Genomic DNA, 27,541 nt, shown 5'->3' on the forward strand with positions numbered 1-27,541 from the left:
ACGGATCCTCATTTATTTTACGTCCGATACAATAATCGTTAAGTGCAATCAAATATATTCGTTTACATCTCATTTAAATATTTAACTGTAGCTCCATTTCACAACATGAACAAGGTAGGATTGAAGCAGCATTTAGGACAGTTGGTAAACCATGTAGTTTTTACACCGGTATATTTATTTGCCTATGATTTAGAAGAATTTGGATGTTTTTGTCTTTTAGTTGCATTCGCCATTTTCCTTTTTTTTGTAATCGAAACGATTCCTCGATATGATATTAAATTAGAGCATAAGTCTGGCAACCACCGTGTTTCGCTCCGAAGCCCGTCCTCTTTCCGCTTTAGTGGAGCGCTGATGCGGAGCGTCTTGCGTCGCCGTCGCCTGGACGTCGCATCGTTTTTTTAACTTCTTGTGAAAATTGTTTTTGTTTTGGTTTTCACCGGATTATTAAAGGATCGATTGCTAAAGTTGCATTGGAGGAGGAGGAGGAGGAGGAGGAGGAGGAGGGGGGGCGAATAAAAAGAGCCACCGTGGGACACTATGGCCTTGCATGGTCAAGGGGGAATGGAGGAACCGGTTGAGGAGCCCGAAGACTTTCGGCAAGGGGATGTCAGCATCTCCCCGGCGATTGAAGTGCCCGACGCGGGGCCCGGAGTGGAGACCCCCGCGGAGCCGCTGCTTTTGCCTTGGGACCGATTCTCCGCCTGGCTGCACTGTATCTGCGTGGTGGGCTTTGATCTGGAGCTGGGGCAGGCGGTGGAGGTAAAGCGCCCGTTAGCCTGCTAGCCAGTTAGCCTGCTAGGGCTGCAAGTTTAGTGTCAGTCCCATACATTTCAGTGATAATAAGAGGCACCGTCTTCTCTAACGACGCCGTCGAACAGACATATAATCACCACATACAGATATTTATTAAACAGCCGGCGTGTATGAAACGGGCTGAGTTATTTTGCGTGCTTTCTCTTTAAATGAACAGTCATTCTAAGATGGTTTGCAGCCACTTCAGGCCATGGCCGTGTTCGCCGTGTATTTCTGCAGATTAAAAAATACGCCTACCGCAGTTGTTTGACAGACCAATTAATAAGGTGGAAGAACTTATTCCTGAAGAAAAGCCTTTCACTTTTATTTTGCTATGTCACGTGCTATAACATGTCAGTCTATTTTGCGGATGTCTTTCTGTCACGAGTAGGGAAACGTTTTTATAGAGTAGAAATGTGGTCGGTAATACGATGTACTCTTTGTCTAGAAGATTTTATAGGTGTCTGTTTTCTGTTATCTGAAAAAGCATCCTGAGCACATAGGGGTAGAGGTTTGCCCAGACCTTATGGACAAAAGCGTCCGCTGAATAATTAAATGTAATGTACATGTGTCTGAATCTGCAACAAGTCCAATCTCCTGGCTATTGCTATCATTTGTGATCTACCAGTGCAGGATCACCTGCCACAATGTCCCAAACTGGTCAGTGTTTATTTTCATATTTGCACCACTGCATCAGAAAGTTATTCTTGAAAATATAAGGAGATTTAGAATTTCTCTCTCTCTTCCAGGTCATTTACCCACACCACTCAAAACTCACAGACAAAGAGGTAAGTATGCAGTGCAATCTGTGTCGTTTGATAATGTTTTTAAGGTTCTTGCCTAAATGCATAGTGACTCTCGTTTCTATCTTGTCTTTTCAGAAAACAAGTATATGTTACCTGTCTTTCCCAGACTCAAATTCAGGTAAATCTCATTTTGTTTTCTGTAGTGTTACTAGTTCTTATACTGTATATAACAATGTTGCTTTCCCTCCTGACTGACAATACTCAAAATTCCCTGGCACATTTTGTTGTTACTCCCAACATACTCGATGAGTACATTAATTCTTGTCCTCCACCAGATGTTGTCAGCCGTTAGGGTTAAGGCCTGAGCTGATTGCTTTTCCTGACTTACAAAGCCTTTATCTGGGCGGCCGAATCATAAATCTTGCTGTGAGGTTTTGGTTGCTGAGGATGCAGATCTGTAGATGGCCAATGGGTTTCAGACTGTGAGCGCTAGGTTAGGCAACAGTAGGATTTTCCTTGCTGCTTGAGTCTTGCCTGGTTGCACTTCACAGTCAATGATAATGTTGTTTCCTATCGCTGTTGTTATATGGAATATTTATGAAATGTGGCGATCACAGATTACAAGTAGGAGGTAAAAATGGAAAAACTCCTGAGTATGTGACGAAAACACTGTAAATTCTTAACCATTCGGTGACGGAGGTTTGGAGCCATCCTATCCTATCCATAGCTATCCTAGGTGGATTGTTCTGAAATACAATTTGTGAGACCAGCGTGAGATCCCTTGTGTCATGCTATATGATAGCATTACAAGATAGAACAGTCACATGTCTGAAGTCCTAGAGATCCAGAATCTTTATTAGAATACAGTGTGTCTCAGTGTGAGACATTAAATAACCACTCCCATTGGTATGCCTTTGCTTCTCACAGTGTACAATGTGCACCTCCAGTGTGCATGTACAACAGGTTCAGAACTGATACTCGAGAAATGCTGTAAGTCCTGGCCTGAAGTCCTGTACCTAGTTGGACCTGGAAGAATGACACAGGGTTTGTGAACCTGTTGTAAGCTGTGGCTGGTTGTCATTGGAGGTTGTAGTATAAAACACAAGGAGAAGCAGGGGAGAGTTAAATAACATCGTACAACCGAAACTGTTGATGGGGAACAATGGCTGGCGTGAAAGCGAAACCATACAAAGAGGAGAATATATGACTCAACTGTGGCTGTGAAGAATCTTGCTGCTTTTTCATCAGACTCTAAATATGAAAGTCACTTTTTGTCAGAAAAGCGGTGTGCAGCTCAGTGAGTTAGGATGCCGTGCATTAGGGCTGGGCGATATCATATCGATATTATATTGCACATGTGCAATAATCACCGCCCTGGTCAGGTGACAGACGAAGCATTTGGCCGGACGTCAGCTTTTCGATGCTATACGGACATTAATTTACGCCCATAATTTGGTAAGAGGATTAGTAGTATGGCTTAAATATTAATGAGATGCGTTTTGTGATACCCAAAAGTTAGTAATCTGTATAAACTTTATGTTTCTTAAATTCGATTAGCGGAGCACACCACATAATACTGGTTTGGTATACTACGGTTTGGTATACTATGGTTTGGTATATGCACTGAAGTCGCGGTGAAGAAGAGCAGCCATGACATCTTTTAAAAGAGGAGATCTTGTGGGTAAACAAGATAAAACGACGTCGGTGGTGTGATGGTACTTTTTGCAGTTCAAAGTCTGACACATTTATTAAACATAAGGATGTGCCGTATTTATACTAATGATGACTTTTGGACGTCATACAAAGCCTCATTAATATTTTAGCCATACTACTACACTGCTTAAATTGTGGGCGTAAATAAATGTCGGTATAGCACCGAAAAGCTGGTGCATGGCCAAATCTTGCGCCTGTCATCTGAAGCCCTAGTGATTATTGCGCATGCGCGATATAATATCTATATGATATCGGCCAGCCCTACCGTGCATGTCATCGGAACGTTGCCGGTTCGAATCCCAATTTCTCTTCTGGGGCCTTGAGCAAGGGCCTTAATCCTCTATTGCTCAAGGGACTGTCTGACACTGCTCGCTCAAAAATGGGCATCACTTTGGGTAAAAGCATCCGCTGCATCAGTGAAATGCAGCGCAGCTTTTTTCTAGCAATGAATATTCATTGTGCAGGTCACCAATTCCTTTATTTCTTTGCCTACCTTCTTTGTAGTAGGTAAGCCGTTTTGAGAAGGCCTGACTGCTCTTTGCAGGTGGTGTAAAGTTACGCTACAGGCTGTTTTGTTTTTACTGTGCTAAAAGGTCTGTAACTGTAAGCTGTATTTTGGTACCTGGTTTAATGGTGTTTATTATGGGCTTCAGTGAGAAAATTGACTTGAAATTGATCTTAATTGAAGGATGCTTAAAATCTTTGCATTTCAATTGATGGTTTCAGTGCAGTTTTTTTTTTTTTTTTTAAATGACGACAAGAAAAGAATAAGAAATATCCTTTATTTTCCTGGAAAAATGTAAGACAGTGTTGACTGTAGACAACTGGTTGGAGGGAGAGCTGAAATCTATGAGTAAAATGAATGAATCATTTTTGTCTGTTCTAGTGGGCGAGCTTCGAACATGGAGCTGTCATGATGTTATTCTACCCGCATTTATTATGTCGTTATAAAAGTTACAGCAACCTGTTACTGTGACAGCGCAGTGTACAAGTACAGTGGGCTTTGTTACATCAGTTCAGGAACCATCGCACGTGGAAATCGAGCTGAAAGAGGGGTACGTCATCTCTGTGCCCGCCCCCTCCGTGTTTCTCCAATCTAAGGTTTCAAATAAGCGTGTCGAGTAGCCAGGTCACGAAATTGGTGCCATCGCAGTACCGCCAACGTCAAGTATGGCCAACCATGAATGACCGATCATGGCCGTCCATCCCGTGGTGATGACATCACTGCGGAATAGCAGTCACTTTCAAAAAATCTCTTTTCACTTTCTGAGTTTTAAGACAAAATGTCTCCTCCTTCTTTTTCTTTCCCCATGGTTCAGTAGATTAGATGTTCATCAACTTCCTCATCACGACTTCACCTGAAATTGCTTTGATCAGACCTGGTTACTAATTTTCTGTTATACCAATTCTGTCCGGGCTTAAGGTCACTTTACTGTACATGGTCTCTGCCATAATAGTTAAGCAGGATTGACTGCTGCATATGCTTGGTTGTGTAGAAGGCACTTTGCAGGAAAAGGCTTTTCTATTATCCAGTCTGGTTTCGACTTGGTACATCGGAGAATGGCAGCGGTAATGGAGCCCCAAGGATGCGCATCAAACCAGAAGCTCAGCTATGCTCCCCATGGGGCTACAGGCAGCTGGGCACCTTGGTCTTTCAACCGAAAGGTCGCTGGTTCACGACACAACAGGAAACCCTGCTCTTGTTACCCTTCAACTAGATGTGTAAGACAACCTGCTTTAGGGGAAATATCCACCAGCATTAGATGCACAGAGGAAAAATGTTAGTCCTTTCATCCAAGCGGAGAACATTGGCTGTGGTTTTAAAATGTTTTAATTAGTGTCACAGAATTGGTCTAGTGAATTGTAGAAGGCACTCTGAGTTTTATTTTGGTCCTTAATGCAGACTGTTTATTAATAAGTAATATTGTGGTTGAGGTAAAGACTTAATGATGAAAACAGGAATTAAATGTCATCCAACTTCGGCAGTGACTGCAGCTCTCAGAGATGTACTGCCAGTGTGGAGATTGGAACATAAATGTCTCATTAAGAAGTGATAATGGATTTTCACAAAGGCTGCACCTTCTAGTCCTGAGGTTCTCGTATCTGCTATTGCTGGGGTCCAGGGTCTACCCCGGCAGCACTGGTTGTGTGTGAGTATTTTCTCTCCAGCATCAGAATGGTGAGGTCAGTCTGTATGAGCATGAAAAGCCAGATGTGTGGAGGTCAAAAGGATCGTGTGTCTGCTGAAGGCCTTTTTCTTGGAGGATGAGCTGTACACGAGCCTCTGGTGAGCCAGAGTGTTTGGTTGCCTTGGAAACTTGGTGACCGATCAACAGCTTTCACTGAATTCGAGTCATGGGTTCGTCTTGCATCACTCAGCTTGCCTCAGCTTTTGGGGCAAAGCACCATGAATCCGCTTCGCATACGACACTGGAATATGCAGCTCTGGAAAAGCTGAGGATGTGGTGCCCAGTGGGAATTTGTCTGAGCTTCAAAGAATTCCTAATCTTCCAAAGCCTCCCATGTGAGATGGTATTTGAGGAATGTTCCGTGTTGGCACAAGAAAGAGACTGTTTGCTATGTGGGCTCTAGAGCTTTTGGGGCTTCTTTCTCTGTCTATATATTCAATGAATCTATTGATTTGAAGAATCAAAATTCACCAGCATGTGTGGGAAGACTTTTGAGGTCATGATTAAAAGCTGCATAGGACATGTTTCTGGAGAACAGGTCTCATTTTTATAGAGTCGGGGGACCCTTCTTAATGTATGAATGGTGGTTAGAGAGTGTTGTGTAAGCACCTCTATTTTTAGGGCCCTCCTTCCGCTAAAATCCATGGATTGGGTTAAATTGTAGGGTGACATCACCCCTCCATCTCCAGTCGGGCGTGTGCCTTAATCCCCAACATCTGATAGGCAGGTTCCCTGCCCTCTGCCTCCCGTTACTACCACCACTCTGCAGGAGACCAGGCCTCTCCTCCTCCCATGAGACAGACAATTCAAAGCATAGAAGTAAAATGAAAATGTATGCTTTTTTTTGTCAGAAAATCCCATTGGATCACGGCTGTATTTCCCGATAAGAGTGCACCAAACAGGCAGAATGCCAGCCAAGCCATTCATCTGTATGGAGTTGACTGTAATCTTCCAGAGATGAGAATGAAACGCAGTAATTATCTGTTACGTTTCACGTCTTACCTTTTTCCCCAGGATGTCACACAATGGCTTCTTATCCTGTTTATTTTTGGATATTGTAAGATGAGGACATTAAATGTGTTGAACCATTGCCTGCCTGCAGATTAGTACTATGGGTTGGATCGAGTCTCTGCCAGCTTGTCATAATCGGCATGTAAGTCCCGTGTGATTTGGCAGTAAGATTAGTCCGGTGGACAGCCGGCCGGCGTTTGCGTGGTGATACTGGTTGCTTAGGCACTGAGGCATATCACACATGGAAGGCTGCTGGTCTGGAAGAGGTGTTCCTGACCTTTTATTCAAGGCACCGAAGGTGACCTTTTAAAACATTACTCATTAATGCAGTTGGTATGGTTTACTTAGCAAATTCTACCCCCGCACCCCCCAAAGCCATCAAAGATATCTTGTAGTTGGGCAGCTACAGCTGACCATGAGCACCGCACAAGCCTTGCCGTTTCAGAGATTTTCTGATGCAGTCGTCTGGCCATACAGTTTCACCCTTATCAAAATCTCTCAGGTCTTTACCCCTGCCCATTTTTCCTGCCTTCAACATGTGAACTACAAGTACCAAATGTTAGCTAACCGTCTAATATATTCCAGACCTTGACACGTGGCATTTTCACGACGTCATTCGTGGGGGTGCTTGTAATGTTTTGACTCATCAGTGTATAGTGCTGTCATACTGGTCTGATTTTTGAAGATGTTGGCGTAATGTCCTCACTTTGTCATACAGGATATTGTTGGAAAAGACTTTTGAAATAGAACTTTCTCCCCAAGAAAATTGTTACAATACTTACAAACAACCACTGAAATCTTTCCGCTGACACCCAGTGCTGCTGTACTCTGAGGATGATGCGAGAGCGGTCAATGACCTAATGTCCCAAATATGTTTGAATGCACTTCCGGTTTCCCCTTCCTCCCTCTAGGCTGTCTGGGGGACACGCAGTTCTGTTTCCGTTTCCGCCAAGCATCAGGCAGGAAGTCTTCCCTCGGCTGCTTCCTGGATCAGTTCGACAGAGATGCCCCCCTCTGCCTCAAGGTTAGAACTGGAGCTGGTTTTGGATGTGAGGAAGCTGCTCTAACAATTGTAAATTGCTAAGAAGCGATGTGTCCTGCAGATGTCATTCACGACAGCACTCAGTGTTGCAACATATATTATTATATGTCAGTAAATGAGTTAGAGCTGTGCAAGGTCCTGACTGTTTACCACTGAAGATGCACGATATCGGCACAAACATTTTTGTTGGCAAATATGCCCCGAATATTTCTGGGAATAAATATCAATCTGTGACTCAAAATTTTATAGTAAGCCTCATTAATTTTCCCTCAACTAAATTAGTATGTGGACCACTGGGTCTATCAAGAGCTTGTTTGTACCATTGATTGATATGATTATCAGTTTGTAACAAAATAGCTAAGCTTTAGCTTTTAGATTACATTGTGGTCTCAAAAATGTCTGTCCAGCAATTGTCCATTACCTCTGGTTCGAGTGGGATTATGTAGTACTGTACTGAAACTGAAGGCAAGTTTCGTAGATGATGGAGTGATGTTGATGTTGGTATTTGGCAGAAGACTGGGTTTTGTAGCACTGGAAATGCCACACCCTTGCTTTTGCAGCGGAGTCCTGTTGCATTGTGAAGACAACATATGAAGCAAAAAAAAAAAAAAGACTAAACTGATTTCATATTGGTGGTATTCCCTTCCTCAGGACAAAGGGTTCATGTGGATTCTCTGGAACTTGACAGTCAATCTGTACAGCAGAGAGAATGAGCAGACGTGGTTGTTTCGAGTCTGGCAGTGGAGATTAGAGAAATTGTAGTTGTATCAAGTACAAGGAGAAGCGTTGCAGATGATTGTAATAGCTGAAAGTGACTGTTTACAAAGACATCTGGTGGTGGCATCTTGCATTAGGGTAGCAGGGGAAACACGTGTGTAGTTACATCAGTAAGTTGAGAAAATGTCTTGCTGCTTACATATGACTCAGATGGCACTGAAACTCCTCATGCTGGTGAACACAGATTTTTGGCTCACAAAGGATATGCGGATGTAGGATTTGGGAAGGATCCGATTTTCCGTTACCTGTAGGGATCCATCCTTGGCTTTTATTGTGATTCCTCAGAATAATCCATTGAGTATGATGTCTCTTCCAGAGAGATCAAGGCTATTACTATGGATATGTATACTTCAGGCAAGTCCGCGACAAGTCGCTCAAGAGAGGATACTTCCAGAAGGTGAGTCTGCCGACCTCTTGACAGTACATTCACACTGATACTTTGACTCTAGCCTGGTCCGGGGTCACTGTCATGGCTTACGGCCCCAATTTCTTTTCTTCATAAGAGAACAATATTATGCCATTTGCTGCTCAGATTCAAGCAGTTTCTGTGCCGTGACAGGCACCAGATGTACATTTTCCATGCATATTATGGCAATCTAGTCGTGTTTGTAGTTGGGAGGTAACTATTTATTCAAGAATTGTTGAATGAAGGTAGAGGGGTGAGGCAGGTTTCTACTTGTTGAGCACGTATGAGTCTAAGTTGGCTTTCCAGGTGTATGTCTGACTGCAGCCACATTTTGGGAGTCAAGAAGAGGTCCCCCTGACTGGAATTTGTTAGTTATTTTAATGGTGGGCCTGTTTCTATTGCCAGGGAATCTTTAGTTGTAGGGCTGGGCGATTTGCGATATTAATATCGACATTGCATGTTATGCATGTGCTATTCTCACATCGCATGGACCAGGACAGTCAGCTGGGTTTAGATCAGGATTTTTCATAATGTCTGGACATTATACTGCAGTACATGGTATTTTCAAAAACTGTTGTTTTGCAGTACAATTCCGGTATTGTGAAATCTTGGTGATAAGATTGCCTGAGCACGAGGGAGTTTAAATTTATTTTGAACTCCTTTTTTGCTTTATACATGTCTCAATATTTATCGCAAAAAAATCAGGTGATATCTAAGGGTGCACTCACACTTGGCATGGTTGCTTTGTACCGTGCCCAAGCACAATTGCCCCCTGCTGGTCTGCGCTCACATTGCAGTTAATGATCTTGACCCAGGCACACACTCATTATCACCGAGCAACTTTTTTGTTTGGAAGAAACCATAAGAAGGAAAGCACTATTGCACAGCAGAATGGAATTCATGATTAGTATACTAATTTTATGGCTTATCGAGGCGTTTTGGTCACAATGGCACACAGATTTATGTGACACAGCGATTTTTATTTATTTGTATAAGAAAATGCCAAATCTGAGTTTAGTAGTGCAGACTAGTGTTGCATGGGATACTGGTACTGAAAAGATAATGCAGTTTCACATTTTTGAAAGCTGTTCAGTACTTTTATTTAGTGCCAGTACTAATTACATTATTAGAGACATTGCTGTTGCTAACCATTGAATGAGAACCATGTTATAGGATAATAAATTGGAGGGTTGCCAACTCTCACGCATCTGACATGGCACTCACGCTTTTAGGCTCTAATGCTCATGCAGGAAATCTTACGGCAAATCTATATTTTCCATTATAAACCTAAAATTAGTTGCATCAGAAACACTGGGGCAGTTTGCAAACCCTACAGACTATTGACAAGGTAATAAAACTCTTACAGACATGTAAATGTGCGTGCAGACTAATCCTGAATTGAAAATCTCACTCCAGCCAACTAACCAAAGTTGGCGACTCTGAAAATGTCAGTTAGTTAGTTAATTGTGGTCTCCCCAGCTTCAAGTCAGAGATTTATGTAAGGGATCTTATAATATTGCAAGATCGTGTAATATAACAGGCTAAATTAGCATCGTCAAACTAGCATCTATACCTATAGGTTATTATGCTACGCTGTGTTTTAAGCAGTTAGGTAATCAAGTATAGTGCACTGTGATGGGACTTCATTTTTAATATGTTTATTGATAAGATGAACGGAAGAAAAGCAGAAGCTGCTGTAACATTTATAAGTGCTTATATTATCCGCATAAAAAATGCTGTGATCTGTACAGTCTACCCGATCTGATCCTTCCAGGTTTGGTTCATTATAGTGTACATGTACTTGGTCATGGTATGGAATTGGCTAAAATTTGCTGGGCAGGTAGAATGTTTCTTTTATAATCATTAAATAAGCAGCCATTCCTGTGTTGCTTGTTTTGTCTAGTAAATTGTCGCATAGTCATTGCTGCTAATATTGGGCTGACACTTGCTTGAAATGTTTGCCTCCAGAAGGGAGGCTGTGTCTCCGGTCTGTGTGCTGGGGGGTCATTGGCGCATGCTGTGCTCAGGGATTTTTCTGCACTGCACAGTATTATCAGTGAGGACAAGCTGGGGGCAAAGTTGGCAGCCATGTCATTAATTACAACATTGCCATAATTAAATGGTATTCAATGTCTGGAAGTTCTGAAGGAACTGGGGCTCCTTTGACTACTGTGACCTGATTTAATCCCAAAAAATGACTCTAGCTGGTAGATGAGGATTTTGCTGGTGGCAGTAATTGAGAAGTTTTCAGGACATACACACACTTGGCCCAGTTGAATTTTACTGTGCCTGAGCACGATTGTCCCCCTCCCCACTTCCCCGCTGGTCAGCACTCACATTACGCTTAACATTCCGGGCCTGAGCACGCTTTCGTCATCACAGTGTGACTTTTTTGTGTAACAGGAAACAGGAGGAAATGCTACCACACAACACAATGGAATTCATGATTAATAACTTTATCTTGTCTTTCATTTGGAGTCGTTTTGGGTGCAATGATACATGGTCCTCTTATCGATTTATTGAGTATGCAACGCAGCGATTAATTGTGCTGCATGTATAAGATAGTCCTGTATTGTACCAGATATCTTTTTGTGTGTTGCGTTTAGTTGTTCCTGGATACACTCATCAGCCCAAATTTCCAACAAACACTGCACCTCTGCTGTAGACCAAAGTGATCCCTCTGCCGCAATGTTTGTTAAATATTTGTCGCTATCTGATCTGTACAACTTACCCAATCCATTCCTTCCGGGTCTGCTTCATGTGTAGTATACATATGTACATGCATGTGCCAGTCGCATCATGACGTCGTGTTTCTCTTCTGTGCTCGGGCACGGTTAGTGTTCACACTGGATTCACACCGGATGCATAGCATGCCCGGGTATGGTACCGAGCGATCACACTAGTCAAATGAACTAGATTTTGGCGGTCACCGTACTCGGGCATGGTATGGATCGCCTAGTGTGAGTACATCCTCAGAAAAGGACTTATTTACTGACAAGAGAAACGCAATTTGAGCATAAACTCCACAAGTGATGATTAGGTCTTAGAAGAGGCGGCCATATCAGGTCCCGAAGGTAAAAAATCCAAAACCAGGATTTTGTTTCAACCAACCAGCAGAGTACTCTGTGACTCTTTATACTCAACTGGTTGGTTGAAACAAAATCCTGGTTTGGATTTTTACCTTCTGGACCTGAAATGTCTGCCTCTGGGTCTAAGTATAGTATTTTCTGAATTTTGCCAGGAATGTACATGATCAAACCTTTTATAGGACATCAGTTTTTTTATTTTTTTTAAATGTAACTTAAATGTTTATATCACGTACTCGTGTTGGTTTGCTAAAATAAAATTGTAAAATGGCTCAGGCTTTGGTGGTGGTGGCTTGGAAGGTCTTTGGCCTGAGCCTCTTTATTTGACCCTCCTGCTTCCTTCCCAGTCCCTGGTCCTCATCAGCAAGCTCCCCTACGTCACCTTCTTCCACTCCTTGCTCAAGCTCGTCGCCCCTGAGTATTTCGAGAAGCAGGAGCCGTGTCTGGAAGCCGGTGAGCCCAGCTTCACCATCACTGTTGGGGAGGGTCCTCTTTATACTTGGCTTTTTAACTTAATCCTAATCGCAGTATTAATTCATAATTTGCTTTTATTATGAACATGTCCACATTTTGTAAGTCCATTATTCAAATGTATGCGTTTAAAGTGCCATAAATAAATGAAATCATCGCTTTGAGAATAGGGTTTTTTTTGGGGTTTTTTTAGGAATCTGTCGTTTAAGATGGGGTTTCATTTTTATTGTTGCTTTTTCCCTTGCAACAGCCTGCAATGACATTGACCGATGGCCGACGCCATACCCTGGGAAAATCTTAATGCTTCCAATAATGGGAGTTGTCATGAAGGTAGCCTGAGCCCCTTAATTCTTCTCGCCTAGATGAAGGCTCTTGCTCTCTCTCTCGCTATCTCTCTCCCTCTCTTAATCTCGCCCTCTCCCACACTTTTGCTCTGCCTGCCTATCTCTCCCTCTTCCTCTCTCTCACTTTCTCTGGCTCTTGGTTCATATGAATCAATCATACTGTGTGCCTGGCCGCACCATTATGGATAATTTATTTGTGTTGCGTGATGTGATTGACTTGTCACGGTTATCTGCATGGGACCTGGGTCTGTTGTCGATAGACCAAGAGAAGGCGTTCGACAGGGTTGACCATGGCTACCTATTTAATGTGTTGAGGGCTTTTGGGCTTGGGAATAAGTTTGTGAAGTGGGTGGAACTGCTGTATGCTGGGGTGTCGGTGATCTTGAAGGTTGGTGGTGGGCTTAGTGTTCCAGTGCCGGTGTGCAGGGGGATTAGACAAGGCTGTCCTATTTCTGGTCAGTTATATAGTTTGGCTATAGAGCCTTTGCTCTGTCGGCTGAGGGGTGAGTTACACGGTTTGTCAGTGTTGGGATCGCGGACTCTGGCACTTTCAGCTTATGCTGATGATGTCACGGTTTTTATTAGGGGAGAGGATGACGTACGGGTGCTGAGCAAGAGCCTGGCCGTCTATGAGCGGGCTTCTTCTGCAAAGGTGAATTGGGCTAAATCGGAGGGGTTTCTTATGGGGCAGTGGTGTGATGGTGGCCTGCCAGGTTTGCCTGAAGGTCTGCAGTGGGGTAGAGCTGGTATAAAGTTCCTGGGTGTTTATCTGGGTACTGCGGAATTCCAGGATAGGAATTGGGAGGGCATGGTGGATAGAGTATGTGCTAGGTTGTCTAAATGGACTTGGGTCCTGCCCCAGCTGTCCTATAGGGGGAGGGTCCTGGTTGCCAATAACCTGATTGCCTCTATGCTGTGGCATGTCTTTATGGTACTGGAGCCGCCATCGACGCTGGTGGAAGTGTTGCAACGGAAATTGGTGGACTTTTTTTGGACTGGGGAGCACTGGACAAGAGCTCCTGTTTTGTATTTGCCGATACAAGAAGGTGGGCAAGGTCTTATAGACTTGCGCAGCAGGATCACGGCTTTCCGGTTGCAGGCCATACAGCGTTTTGTCTTTGAAGAGGACTTGATGTGGGCAGACACTGCGTGTGCTCTCCTGAGGCGAGTGGAGAACATGGGGTACGATAAGCATTTGTTTCTGCTTAATCTGGGAGTGATGAATTTTTCAGTGACGACGCCTTTTTATCGATCGCTTCTGCGGGCATGGTCTTCTGTTTTTGTGGTGACTAGGGATGCTCTGCAATTTTTTGCTGCTGATGAAGAGCCTCTTTTTTATAATCCTATGTTTCCGGTTGGACTCTTCCAATCTCCGACTGTGCAGGCCTGTTTCAAGAGGGCAGGCCTGACGAAGCTGGGGTCCCTCAGGGTTGGTGGCTCCTGGAGGACATTGGATGACCTGCGGGCTGTGACTGGGGTTCAGTCTGGCCGACTTCTTTGGAAAGCTCTGGAGGACATTGTTTGTGCGCTACCGGAGGCGGCTAGGACGGTGCTTGAGTCGGGAGGGGGCAGTCCCCCCCTTTTTTTTTCTCCCCTACTCAGGGTCTCTCCTGCTGTAGAGGGTCACCGAGAGGAAGTGGGGTTGCTGCTTTCTCTCGTGGCTTTTCAGCAGGTGGCTCTAAGGGATCTGTCCAAGAAAGCTCTGTACCGAGCATGTGTTAAAGTGCTGCATTTTCGGGCGCTGAGTGGACTGGCGGCTTCCAGGTGGTCAGGTTTGTTGGGGCCTGGATCTTCCCCACAAGGACGTTGGAGGTCCCTGTACAAGTCCCCCATTGAGAAGCGCACAGCGGATTTTCAGTGGCGGATTGTGCATGGGGCAGTGGCTACGAACAGACACGTATCGCACATTGACTCTACAGTTGGGAGGGATTGCCCTTTTTGCTCTGCAGAGGAAACAATGGAGCATCTGTTTTTGAGGTGTAATCGGCTTTATGAGTTGTTTGCGGTTCTGGAGGAGTGGTGTGTCGGTTTTGGGGAGGTTTTTTCTGTTCAGCTTTTCATTTATGGACCGAAATACTGTAGTTCCCAGAAGGCTAAGGTGTGTCTGCTGAACTTCGTGCTGGGCCAGGCTAAGATGAGTATCTGGTTGTCCCGGAGGAATAGGATGAAGGGGGCAGGATCGACGAATCCTGGCCTCATGATGAAGGGCTTGGTGGCAGCACGCATAAAAATAGAACATGCTTTTTTCGGATTGACTCACAACCTTGTGACTTTTTCGGAGGTGTGGGGTTATGGTGGGGTTCTGTGTGACTTGACCCATGATGGGGACTTACTCTTGAAGTTTTAGTATTGTTGTTGATGGTGTCGATTGTTTGACCCGCCATATGTTTTTTTGTTGGGGCCCATTGTATTGGTTGTGTTTCTATGTTGGTTGCCCTGGCTAATTTCTTTTGTTTTCTTTCTTTTGGTTGATTGTTTAATTTTGTTTTTGGTTTGATTGAGTTTGTGATAACGACCCATTTTGTGATTTGAAGTCGCAGTAAGGTTTTTTTCTGTTGTTGACTGACAAAATAAAGGCTGGTGCAAAGTCAAAGTCTCTGGCTGCCTATCTCTCCATCTTTCTTTCTCTGTCTGCCTACCTCTCCCTCTCTCTATTCCCACCCGTCTCTGTCTCTCTGTCTGCCTGTCTCCCTGTTTCTCTCTCTCTCTCTCTGTCCCCACCTCTGCCTGTGTTCCTCTCTCTCTCTCTCTCTCTCTCTCTCTCTCTCTGTCCCCACCCGTCTCTGTCTCTCTGTCTGCCTGTCTCCCTGTTTCTCTCTCTCTGTCCCCACCTCTGCCTGTCTTCCTCTCTCTCTCTCTCTCTCTCTCTCTCTCTCTCTCTCTCTCTCTGTCCCCACCCGTCTCTGTCTCTCTGTCTGCCTGTCTCCCTGTTTCTCTCTCTCTGTCCCCACCTCTGCCTGTCTTCCTCTCTCTCTCTCTCTCTCTCTCTGTCCCCACCCGTCTCTGTCTCTCGCTCTCACTTTCTGTGCCAGCGCACTGTGTCACTGATTCTCGCTGTCATATCCTGCAGATTCGGATCCCGGCCTGTTATGACAAGCCCGGCATGTCACAGCTGGTCCAGTCGTCGGAGGTGAGATCCATTCCCCCACAGCCCCAAACCTGACCTCTGCTTGGTGCCGCAGGCTTCATCTCTGGGCTTCTGTGTTTCAGAATGACAACCTGGTCTCCGTTGTCCTGCCCACCATTCACGAGGTGGACCTCTTCAGGTCAGTCTGGCTGTGCTATGGCCCCGTTTGTCGGTGGGTGTTTCGGGGGGGCTTTGTACATTTTAGCCATGTTTTGAGGAGATGGACTTTTGAAGCAATCAGCACGCAGCAGGTAGATGTGGATGGTTTAAGGGGAAAGGTATTTGAGGGTGATTCCGCAATGATGTCACTGATGCTGACCTCTATCCCTGGGACAGATGCTTGTTGCCTCCTGGTGGCGTCAGGTGGGACTGCACTTCCCTCAATGGCAGTCCTGCTCATTTTTTTTTGATGGTGCTTCTTGGTTAGATTTCACGTCACTGTGGCTCTCGAGGGGTGGTTCTTGATAATGGAGAGCTGCAATTTTCAGATGTTATGACCGAGTCTAGGGCATGTAATAGCATGTTCTGTGTTTCTGTGTCTGCTAAAATCTTGGTGTTTTTACGTGGTATTGATGTTTGGGTGAATAAAGGCGAAACCGTCTGGTCATTCTTTAGCCCCTCTGTGCTTGGCTGTGGTGTCCCACCGTGTCTCTGTCTCTCCTGGCCGTCTAGGTGTTTCAGCCCCGTCTTCTTTCACATCCAGATGTTGTGGGAGCTAGTATTGTTAGGAGAGGCCCTGGTCGTCATGGCTCCTTCGCCGGCTGAGTCCTCTGACACGGTGCTGGCACTGGTCAGGTGAGCGTTCTCCTTCACCTGTGGAGGGTGGCGTTCTGTAACGGTGGATCTCCTCCAGAACAACATGGCTTGACAGCTTCGAACACCATGTTCTCAGGTCTAACCAAAAGGACTGTAGATGATGGGAACTACTTGGATTAGAACCTGTTTTTGGTTTGGTATTTGAATAAAACACTGAGTCCTGCTTTGGCCCCCTGATGACCCCCCTGCTGAGGCAGTGGCTGATCCCGGCGGCTCTGTTCCTCCGCTTGCAGTCAGCTCTAGGTCTGGCCTGCTGCTGTAATGGAGGTCGGTTGTGAGTGGAAGGTGTGGTCCAGTATGTAAATTGAGCAGTTTAGGATAAAGGGGAGAAGTAGGGCTGGGCGATATATCGAGTTCTTAAGATAGATCGGTATTTTTTTATACGATGTACAGGATGAGACAATATTGTTTATATTGATATAGTTTACGTTACTTTAAAATAATATTCATAGAGCCGCCAGTTCACCTATTTCTCCTCTCCCTGTCTGTCTCTCGCACACCTGCCCCCTGCCCCGCCCCCTCACTCACAAGTGCCGCATGCAGCGACAGCATGGAGACAGACAGACATGATGCAAGCTAGCAAAGAGGAGCTGGTTGATAAAATACTATATGCCAGTAGTTATTTTTCGAGCCATTTTTTTAATGCACATGTACAGTTGATGTCTGTGTGACATTGAGGACATTTGGCTCTGACTTGGAACTGTCTTTTTGTTATTACTTTATGGAGAAAAAATATTGAGATATATATCATATATCGCCGTTCAGCTAGAAAATATCCTGATGTGATTTTTTTTTTTTTTGGTCCGTATCACCCAGCCCTAGGGAGAAGAGAGAGTAATTCTGTGAGTGCCTTATGCTAAGCTCACACTACATGATTTTATCCCCAATTTTCCACTTGCGGACAGTTTTTGGATATCGCCGACAAAAGCCCCAAATCGCAGGCAAAGCAGTCTTCACTTGGCACTGGCAAATCAGCACTCAATCACCGTTTGAAAACTGTTTAATTAGACAATGTTTAGTTGCTGATTTGTCGCTGACGCCCGTCAGATATCTAGCACTTCTCCCCCACCCCCCCAGTCCCTGATCAGTTACGTAGTGTGTAACCACAACGACTTCAAGACTCCCGATTTACAAGATGTCAGGTTGTGTAGTTTGAACGGCATAGCGATCTGATGGCTTTGAAAGTTGCCCAGTGTGACCTTGAACTTGGCAGTGACCTTGTGCGCGTTCTCTCTGTCTGTGTTGTAGCTGTATATCCCCGCTGCGCTACTGCAGCGACTTCAGGCCCTACTTCACCATCCATGACAGTGAGTTCAAGGAGTACACCACCCGCACGCAGGCCCCGTAAGCACCTCCGCCGTCTTCCCATCCCTACCCAGCCCGATGGGTCCATCTCCATCCTATCCTCCCTGGGAGATTCGGCCTCCTCTGCTTTGCAGGGCTGTGACGGTCATCCTGCTCTGGTTCACCTACACTGGTTACATTCATCCATATATTTTCCAGTTTCTGTAAATGAAGCCAAAATAATCACCCAATGGTGTTGTGGGTATTAATAGAATATTTCACATGAGATGTTCTCCCCCTTTTACAGGCAAAGCAAATATGTCATCCTTGTACTTTTGATCGACCCGCTACCCCTATCAGTCCTTAATGTCCCTAATAAGTGGCCACATGGGTAACCCTGCGTTGACATGTTCATGTAGCTGAGAGCTCTGTCTGACTTGTAAATAATTGAAGGGGAGGATGGATGGTGTTTGAATAAATAGCCTGGCAGCACTGAGGTGGCAGCAGCAGCAGCCAGCGACCTCAGTGCATTAGTACCTTTTTCAGTCAGCTCACTATCTCTGCTGCATGTGGCAGTCAGGGTGGCTGTGTGATGCATAATTGATGGTTCCTGTGTACAGTGGTCTTTGTTAGCGGATGTATGAGAGCTGGTTTCGCCTTGCGTCTGTATTGGGTTTCCATCCCTTTGTCCCCCCCCGCTGGCAGGAGATGCAGTTAAACCCTTTTGTGAACAGATGGATAGTAAAGATGACTCGTAATGTGAAATCATGTGATTCGTACTTTCTTTAAACAGGAAGTTAGGTGACTAATGTTAAAAGGGTAAAACATGGTGTCACTTTGAGGCAAACTGAAGTGTCTGTTCTGTGTGTCCCAGGCCGTCCGTCATCCTTGGGGTGACGAATCCCTTCTTTGCCAAAACCCTCCAGCACTGGCCTCACATCATCCGGATTGGGGATATGAAACAAGCAGGTAGCGGAAATGCCGAGTTTCACTGTCCTTTAGGCCATGTGCGCCCTGTGTGTCATCGGAGAAGGGCGGGCTGTAGCATTGTGTGGGCAGGCCTTTGGGCTCAGGCATCACGGGGGCGGGCCTTGGGCTGGGAAGGCCTGTGTGTGTGTGAACTCCTAAAGGGTGAAATATAAAAATTCTGGCAGTTGACACCTGAGAGCAGTGTGTGGCTCAGTGGGTTAGGACTCCGTGTACATGATCAGAAGGTTGCTGGTTCAAATCCCAGAGTTGGGAGAGTGATTCACCATTGGGTCCTTGACCCCAATACCTCCAGGGACTGTCTCATCCAACTTTCTGAGCTATATGTCACTTTTTAAAAGCATCTGCTAAATTTAAAAAAAATTATGCCTTTTATCATAGAAAGAAAATATTATTTGCATTTGCCAGCAGCTGCTCTGTTGGTTGGTTCTGGGTGGCCTTGTGTTCATACTGTCACTCGTCTTTAGGGGAGGTGACTAAACAGATGAAGGTGAAGAAGCTGAAGAACTTGAAGACCTTGGATTCCAAACCAGGTGATGAACTTTAGGTGCAGTGCAGAACCCTCTGCTTGCCCCCCCCCCTTCATAATTACAGGTTCTAAGGGAAATGATCACCAGTGTGCATGAGTCTAATGTTCGCCACATGCCGTTTCAGGAGTGTACAGCTCCTACAAGCCGTTCCTGAACCGGGACGAGGAGATCATCAAGCAGCTGCAGCGGGTGAGCGAGTGCTGCCCTGCTGATCGCCTTCGCTGACTCTGACCCGCCTTCTACACGTTTCGACACGTGAGCCTGAGACCTCAAGGTTGTTGAATCTCCCCCCTCTCGCTTCAAGGGTGTCCAGCAGAAGCGGCCCTCCGCCGCCCAGAACGCCATCCTCCGGAGGCACTTCCTGGAGCTGACCCAGAGCTTCATCATTCCCTTGGTAGGACCTTCGCTTGCTGCTGACACTCGGTGGAGCTTCCTCAAGCAGAATGTACATTGGGCCATATGGAGGATGGCCAGGTCCTGCCTGCTGCTTGCGTGTTTGCGTGTTTGCGTGTTTGCGTGTGGCCCTCGCATGTTCACCGGGCTTCTTATTCCCTGCTTGACCCTTCCTTCCCCCAGGAGCGCTACGTGGCGAGTCTGATGCCTTTGCAGAAAAGCATTTCACCTTGGAAGGTGAGCCGGACTTCTTACCTTCCGTGTCTCTCTCTCTCTGAAAATCGTAACATCTGCATATTAAAAAAAAAAATAACACCCTTTAAACCCGGGAGCTGAACCGAAGCTGGTATTTTAACATCGCGTCGAGGGGTGTCCCCATTCTCTGAGTCACATTGCCAACCCCGCCCCCCCTCCACAGAGCCCTCCTCAGCTGCGGCCGTTCAGCCAAGATGAGTTCATGAAGACGCTGGAGAAGGCGGGGCCACAGCTCACCTCACGCCTCAAAGGAGACTGGATTGGTCTCTATAGGTACTGCATCACCATGGCAACCTTCTCACACCTCCAGCTCCCTTCCCACAATCCCACTGCTCTATTCACGTGACCTCCTAGGCTTCCCATTTGTATATGAACTTAAATTAATTTCAGGCTGTTTTAGAGACTCTTTGTCTAAATAGTCAAACAGAAAAAAACAGCAGCACGCTTGTTTGCAGCCAACCTTTAAACTCCTCATAACAGAACAATAAAAGGAACCACAGCTGCAAGTAATAGATGACATCATCTGTGATACATGCTTAAATATCCGTTCACTTTTCCATGTTGGAAAAAAAACAGGCGCTCAGTGGTGAAGAGTGTGCAGCTCCCATTTATGTTTTTGCCATATAAAACTTATGTCCACCTTGTACTTTTGATGAGCATCGCAGCTCACCTCTTATACAGAAAAGTGTGATGCTTTGATGCTCAGTAACATGGACAGGATGGATAAATTCTGAGCTTTCATGATAGTTGTCAGATTGCTCCTTGTAGAGAGCAGTGGGTGGGATTTCCTGTGACCCATGTGATTTCCAGATGGGGAGCAGCTGATGCTTATACCTTACAGTATAACCCCCAAAATGATGCAAAAAAATGATTTGAAGATTGGTAATGCAGCTCAAAAGCAATAAAAACTAGTGTTTCAGGGAGTCATTGATCACTTAAAGCAAACCTTTAACCAAGGCAATTCACTTTAAATTTCAGTGGAGTTTTGATCACTTTTATACGAATACAGTGGTACCTCAGTTCTCATTAGAACTCGAATTTCTTAAAAGTTGAACCAACCAGTTCGAAAACAATTACCTAGAGCTCGATCTGAATCTCAGAATTCAAACTGTGAACGCCGACTTAAGATAACTTGCACGCGCCGGGAAATGAGTCACGCGACACTTCTCTCAGCGGACACAAAGGGTAAAGCTTCAGTCTCAGCCTCGCATTAGCTGTGATAGCATCGTGCATGTTTACACTAACTGAATACATATATTTAGACAGTAAAAATACATTTAGACAATGATAGACAGTAACAGTAATTATATAATAAAATGCATTTAAAAATGATTTCTTATTCGTTATTTTAATATTAATAATAAACCATTAATACGTTTAATTATAATAATATTGTCGTGCCGAGCGGGGACGGAATGGAGACAAAGGCACAGACATCAGGGTATCGGGGAATACGGGGTTTAATTACAGGTAAGGCAGGCAAAACGCAGACAGACAATACAATGACCAGACTGGGGAAACAAACTGAAACGCGGACTAAATACAGAGGACTAATGACAACAGCTAGAAACAGCTGATCACACGGGGATTCCACACGGGGTTAACGAGGGGGCGTGGCACGCGGAAGGAGCGGACGATCGGGGCAGGACACATTGTTTTTTTTATTTAACTTTACACATTGTTTGGATACATTTATTTTCTTACTTTACAAATTACTGTTTTGATAAATGTGCTTAGATGTGTTTAGTACAGTATATGCTCTTCTTGTTTTATCTGGTTCATTTTGTATTTAAATGCTAAAAAAAAATATATATTTAGGTGTAATTTTTTGGGGCCGGGAACCAATTAATTGGTCTTCCATTATTTCTTATGGGGAAAATTCGATCACAACTCGAACTGTTTAGGATTCGATCCGGAGTTCTGAACGGATTAAATTTGAGTTCTGAGGTACCACTGTATTTTACTACTGTATTGCCACACCGCTGAAACACAAATTCAGAGGGTGCAGCCCCTGAATTCTGACACAGCCAGTGACTATACAGGCTATATTGCATTTAAGTTTGTAGTTACAGTGGTTGTGTATGTCTGTAGTGGTTCACCTGTGACCCGTGTCTGACATCACAGGCAGTTCCTGAAGTCTCCCAACTTCGATGGTTGGTTCCGGAACCGCAGGAAGGAGATGACCCAGAAACTTGAGGCGCTGCACCTGGAGGCCCTCTGTGACGAGGTTTGGTGACACCTGCTTGAAAATGTCAACATGCCTCCATTAGTGTGACCCAGTTGCCTTTAGAAAATATTTTTTGGTTTCTTGACTTCCTTGCTTGGTTCCTATTATCACGTTTTTCAGTCACTCAGCGCTATTTTATATGTTTGTTTGGGAAAATTCCCCCCAGATTTCTCTAACCCACTGAAATGTGTTGTGTGCATGTGCTTGAGGTTGCCTAAAGTAACACACACAGACCCTACAGGGAGATGCCATGCTTGAGGGCAGCTGCAGATGTTTTACCCTCATACTGTGGTAGAATGAGCAGAGAAATGCTACATTCTGGGGGGCCCTCCCGACTAGAGGGCTCTGTTCTAGCTCCCAGCCCAATCGACCAACCCTGCTCTCACTGCAGGACCTGCAGCTACGCATCCAGAAGCACACAGAGGTGGAGACGGTGGACCTCGTGCTCAAGCTAAAGGATAAACTGGTCAGTGTGGGTTTTTTTTTTTTTTGAAAAATGCACTAGGTGTGAAACAGTGGGAGTTTGACAGAACAGCAGTGTGAGATAGTAGGAGTCTGACAGAACAGCCAGCCACCTGTGGAATAGCATGGCCTGGCCTGCACATCAACTGGTAGTTTAACCAGCTGTGAAACAGTTAAAGTAGGCGGTTGCTTAGGAGGTAATGCTGTTCCTACCGACTTCATGTGACAGTGAGAACACACAAACACCAGACACACAGCTGGGATTCAGACCCCCCGCCCTGAAGGTGTGACACGACAGCGCTGTCCCCTGAGTCTCCCTTGTGTCTATTGTCTAGATCAGTGTTTCTATCGAGTACTGTGAGGGAGAATAAACATGAACTGTCTGGGATTCCCCGAGGACCGTGTTGGGAAGCGCTGATCTAGATGAACGTGAAGAGCTTCTCCTAATGGGCTGAGAATGGTTAAATATGCTTAGGGCAGCTATGGACTGACCCCTGCTACAAGCTTCAGTGTGTCAACGTTGGCCTCATTCTCTTGTTAAATATCAGAGTTCGACAATTACAATAATTTATGGCCACAGGGTGGAGTAGTTTTCATTCCGGCTACATTTCAGGTGCTGTGCTACAGTCTAGCTGGCGTTGCCCTTCATGGCCCAGCTAGGTGGCATGCGGGCAGTTCTGTGGCCCCTGTCCCGCTCCCTGGGCTGACACCTTGCCGCTTACTGAAGACTCACGTTCTCTGTCCCCCCCAGACGCAGGCAGAGAGGGAGCAGCTTCCAGTCAAAGCGGGAACGCTGGCCAGACTGCGGGCCCACATCGAGACCGTCATCCTGTCCCTGCCCGAGGATCTGCAGGGGATCCTGCTCAAGTCATCCAGCCCATGAAGTCGACCCTCTGCTGCCCCCATGGGGATGGGGGTGTGGATGACGGCACTGTCCCCAGAGCCAGGACTGATCCAGGCGGTTGCATTTTTTTTTTCCCCCCCCCACGCTGAGAATATTTCCCTGAAACGCCCCCCGTGCTGCCCCCATATACAATGCTGGCGTTGGTAGAACCGCCGATTTGTGTGTTTACATGCAGCCAGGACACGGCTTTGATATTGCTCTGCAATACCATGGCAACTTCGGGGAAAATGTGCATCATTATCTCACGGTACCTCCAGCGAGTCCTTTCGTCTCTCCCTGCCCTCAAACACGCCCCCGGCAGGAGCTGAGTGGATGTGCAGACTTTGGCAGATTAGAGGTATGGGTTTTGACAACTCCCCTACCTTCCCCTTGGTTTGTCTGAGGTGGGAAAAGCCACTGACGGCACCTTTGGTGGCTTTTAATCAGGGGTTACAGTAGGTGTTTAAGCTCATAGGTCGTAACATGTCATGTGATTTGAGTTAATGTCCAATCAGGGACTGAGAGGATGCTCTAAGCAGCTTAAGGCCTTTGAGGGGCCTCTGAGCATGTTTTAAAGTGTAATGATGTGACACTAAGATGTCTGACAGCGTGACTGTGATGCAGGGGCATAGATGTGGTCAGGAGGCTGCCAGGACTCACTCACCCAGTTTAGGATTCTGGAAAGTTCACCGAAGGTGGGTTTATGTTAGACTTGCTACTGTCATCATTAAAATCGTTCTGCCCCATTTCCGGACACTCTGTCTGCACTAGCTGACCTTTACAGATCTCTTTCCAAATCAAGTTAAGGGGCACAGCCTTCAATGACCGATCTTTTGAAGAAACTAATGTTGCCTTATGTTAGTATTCAATGTGATGAGGCTATTTCATTTTTATTTAAAATTATTTATTTAGGGTGTATGTGTTAAATGTGCGTTAAATTGTGGTCTTTTAAATGTAAAGTTGCCTTACTCGAAGCAGGTATACTTACAGGTTGGTTAATTAGATTTATGGGGTATGTAACATAAGAAGGCAGTATTGTATGTGAAAGAGTGAATAATTACACAGTAAGGGCTTGCTAAGGTAACGGCCTATAACATTCCTTTAAGTCTGTAGGAATGCGTCTGTGATTTGGGCAAAAGTCAGTCAACTGCAACCTTCCAACTATACTGTGCCTTTTGGACCCCGTTTGCTCACATGTGGTTTTTATTTACCGCGTTTTAATGTGTAGGGAAATTCTAACACCTTCTCCTGTGGTTGTAAAGCAGTATTCTGCCAAGCCATACAACACTTAATCTTCAGAGTACGAGGGCTGTTCAAACGTTAATGACACTTTACTAACTTATTTAACGCGAACAATGTTAACCACAGCATTTCGTAACATATGTTTGTACAGATTAATTACTTGTCTTTTCATACAAAGCGCTCTTAACCAGACAACCATTTTCATGTTTGTGTGTATGCATGTGTGTATGTGGGTACATACTTGTAACAGTACCTCTTATCACTGAGGTCTCTCATACTATATGGTGCTCCATTTAGAGATTCTAAAAATGGAATGAATAGTTCTGGTATTTGAACAAACGTGTATAAGGGGTGGACAAGTCCAAAGGTGAAGATGCTCAAGGGTGGCTGGGCAGGCTGGGTAGGCTGGGTACACTGGTTTATGTCCCCCTCCCCTCCAAGTTGGCCATGCACATCTTTTGTAGTTTTTTCTGAGCTGGTCATACTGGTCTCTGTAGTTTTTCTTTGTTGGAGTCATCGTTTGGACAGCAAGTCCCTGGGCTGCCGTTTCAGGAGGTGACCTACATTGTATAATCTGTCAGATTCCAGACTTTTTAGTGGATTTTTCTTACCCCTCTGTTAGAAAGCAATACATTGATAGATCATGCAATAGAGCTGCAATGTCATTGAAATCACTGTCCTTTTTCTGACCAGATTACCAATGTTTTACTTTTTCCAGTCTTGACATATGCTCTGTGTTAAGGTTTATTTTCCCTGCTCAAAGTAGGGGCAGTATCTTCTTAAACAATTTAAATCAGTGTTTTCTGGCACAGAATCTGTGACTATTGGTTGTTGGGCAACCAGAAAAGTTTATATTTTAAAGATGAACCTATTTTAACATGTTTGAATTTTATATAGAGATCTATTCTCATACATTATTCTGATATAATTACGCAAATGTAAAATTACTGTTGAAGATATTTGAATATTTTAAGTTTATTAGTTGAAGCTGTTGTGAGTAATGCATTTTAGTTTGGATTAATTTGCATATTGACAGTTAATTGGAACACAGAGGCAGTAAATTCTGTTGGGTATACTGATATTAGAAACTATTCATTGACCCTTGTGTATGAAAGCCATAACCACTTGCATTCTGCATAATGATTTTATTTTTTTAACGTCCAACATCTGTATGAACGCAACATTTCTTCACCTGCAGGTTCTTTTAATGAGAGTTGGTATTTTTATTTTACATGAATAAAATGACAACCAGAAAGTGGTTTTGTGTGTTGATAGTCTTTCCTGCTCCAAAAAAAAGCTTGTTTGTCATTGTAAGGTTTTGGGAGAACTTGTTGCATATAACAAGTTTAAGATGATTTCAGAAAATTGACCAGAGATCCAGTTTTTCATCCATCTTCAGTAACTGCTAATCTACTACAGGGTTGAACTTGCAGGTTATCCCGGGAAGTACAAAGCACAGGAACACCCCTGGATTGGATTCCAGTCCACCCCAGGACACACACACACTGCGGGCAACTCGGAGACACCAGTTTGCTTAACCACATGTTTGTGGACTGTGAGGAAACCCAGTGGGAAATCAAAATTCCACACTCAGCAGAAGTGCAATTTGAACCAATGTGTGAGGCAACAGTTCTACCTTCTGTGCCACCAACCAAATTACCATTTTATGTCAATTGTGATGCAGTGATGCAACAGTGCCACAAAGGCCCTGGTGATCACATAAGGAGTTACTCAGTCGGGAAATGGTACCAAAAAAACATTACCTACGAAAATGACCTAACCCTAAAAAACCCTTTATCCAGCAGAGGGTGACAGAGAGCAGGGAACATCATGGAGGGGCTGCCAGTTCATCACAGATCATGTGCTCACATCCTTTGGGCACATTGTTTTGCTTTGGGGCTATGGGGGCAAGCAGGGTGGACAAGCAAACACACACAGTGGAGCCAGAGGTAAGATTCCAACACCCAGCCTCTAAGGCATGAGGTCCTACTGCAGAACACTTTGTGGCCTTAAATCATAGGGGGTGGCCTGTGGCTCAGAAGGTTGGGTATTGGTGGTCGGAAGGGCACTGGTTTAAATCTCATGCTTACTAAAATAGTCCCTTCTCCATTGGACCCTTGAGCAAGGCCCTTAACCCCCCCCCAGGAAATACTCCAGGGGCACTGGAGGGACAGCTGACCCTGTGCTGAGAACCCACTCTGTAAGGTGGCATGCCCAAAAAACACATTTCAAAGTAACTATTTATACAAATGGCAGTTAAAGCTTCATTCATTATTTTTATTTTATATGCCTTTTAAGAGCTCAAAATACATAAATACCTTTTCAAATACAGTGACTGACAGAGGTTGCTCTGTGGAGAGCACTGTTGCTTCAGTCCTCCATTGTTGGGGGTTCAAATCTGATATGTGTGCATGTGTAGAGTATGTTTGCTCTCCCTGTATCTCATGAGTTTCCTCCCACAGTCCAAAGACAGGCTGCCTAATGGCATAAATGACATCTCAAAATTTCCAGTAGTGTATAAGTATAGGCCAGGGTATGAGTTTATATTCTCCGTGATGGACTGGCATCCCATCAAGAGAGCACTCCTGTGTTGTGCCCTGTGCTGCCTGCAATAGGCTCCAGGCTCCTCTCTGTTACCCTGACCAGAAGAAGCAGTTTGAAGACCAACGAATGTAACAGGAAAACATATGATATGGTTCTAATTAAACCATTAACATTACCTGGGAAAAACTAAAGCCTGAACCTTAATCATTATTAT

The 27,541-nt window shown here is 44.9% G+C and overlaps 1 protein-coding gene across 1 annotated transcript; it reads left to right on the forward strand.

Moving 5' to 3' along the window:
- Window positions 1-317: 317 nt before the first annotated feature.
- On the forward strand, window positions 318-26,041 carry dennd6a (DENN/MADD domain containing 6A). The gene is made up of 20 exons (XM_023799737.2): window positions 318-759; window positions 1,542-1,580; window positions 1,674-1,716; window positions 7,363-7,475; window positions 8,587-8,667; window positions 12,110-12,215; window positions 12,484-12,563; window positions 15,648-15,707; window positions 15,788-15,843; window positions 16,377-16,499; window positions 17,769-17,864; window positions 18,679-18,773; window positions 19,259-19,324; window positions 19,446-19,510; window positions 19,626-19,715; window positions 19,898-19,951; window positions 20,133-20,242; window positions 22,094-22,196; window positions 22,588-22,662; window positions 23,410-26,041. Exons 1-20 carry the CDS (start codon window positions 538-540, stop codon window positions 23,539-23,541), a joined length of 1,809 nt encoding a protein of 602 aa, XP_023655505.1. The 5' UTR covers window positions 318-537; the 3' UTR covers window positions 23,542-26,041.
- The last annotated feature ends 1,500 nt before the right edge of the window (window positions 26,042-27,541 follow it).

The sequence above is a fragment of the Paramormyrops kingsleyae genome, chromosome 8 (assembly GCF_048594095.1).
Source record: "Paramormyrops kingsleyae isolate MSU_618 chromosome 8, PKINGS_0.4, whole genome shotgun sequence".
NCBI lineage: Eukaryota > Metazoa > Chordata > Actinopteri > Osteoglossiformes > Mormyridae > Paramormyrops > Paramormyrops kingsleyae.

Bases quoted from the DNA above. Each gene is read 5' to 3' on its own strand.
- dennd6a (XM_023799737.2), top strand. From the start codon at position 538: ATGGCCTTGCATGGTCAAGGGGGAATGGAGGAACCGGTTGAGGAGCCC. The intron at 16,500-17,768 runs GTGAGCGTTCTC...TCTGTGTTGTAG, and splicing joins ACGGTGCTGGCACTGGTCAG to CTGTATATCCCCGCTGCGCT. The intron at 22,197-22,587 runs GTTTGGTGACAC...CTCTCACTGCAG, and splicing joins TGGAGGCCCTCTGTGACGAG to GACCTGCAGCTACGCATCCA.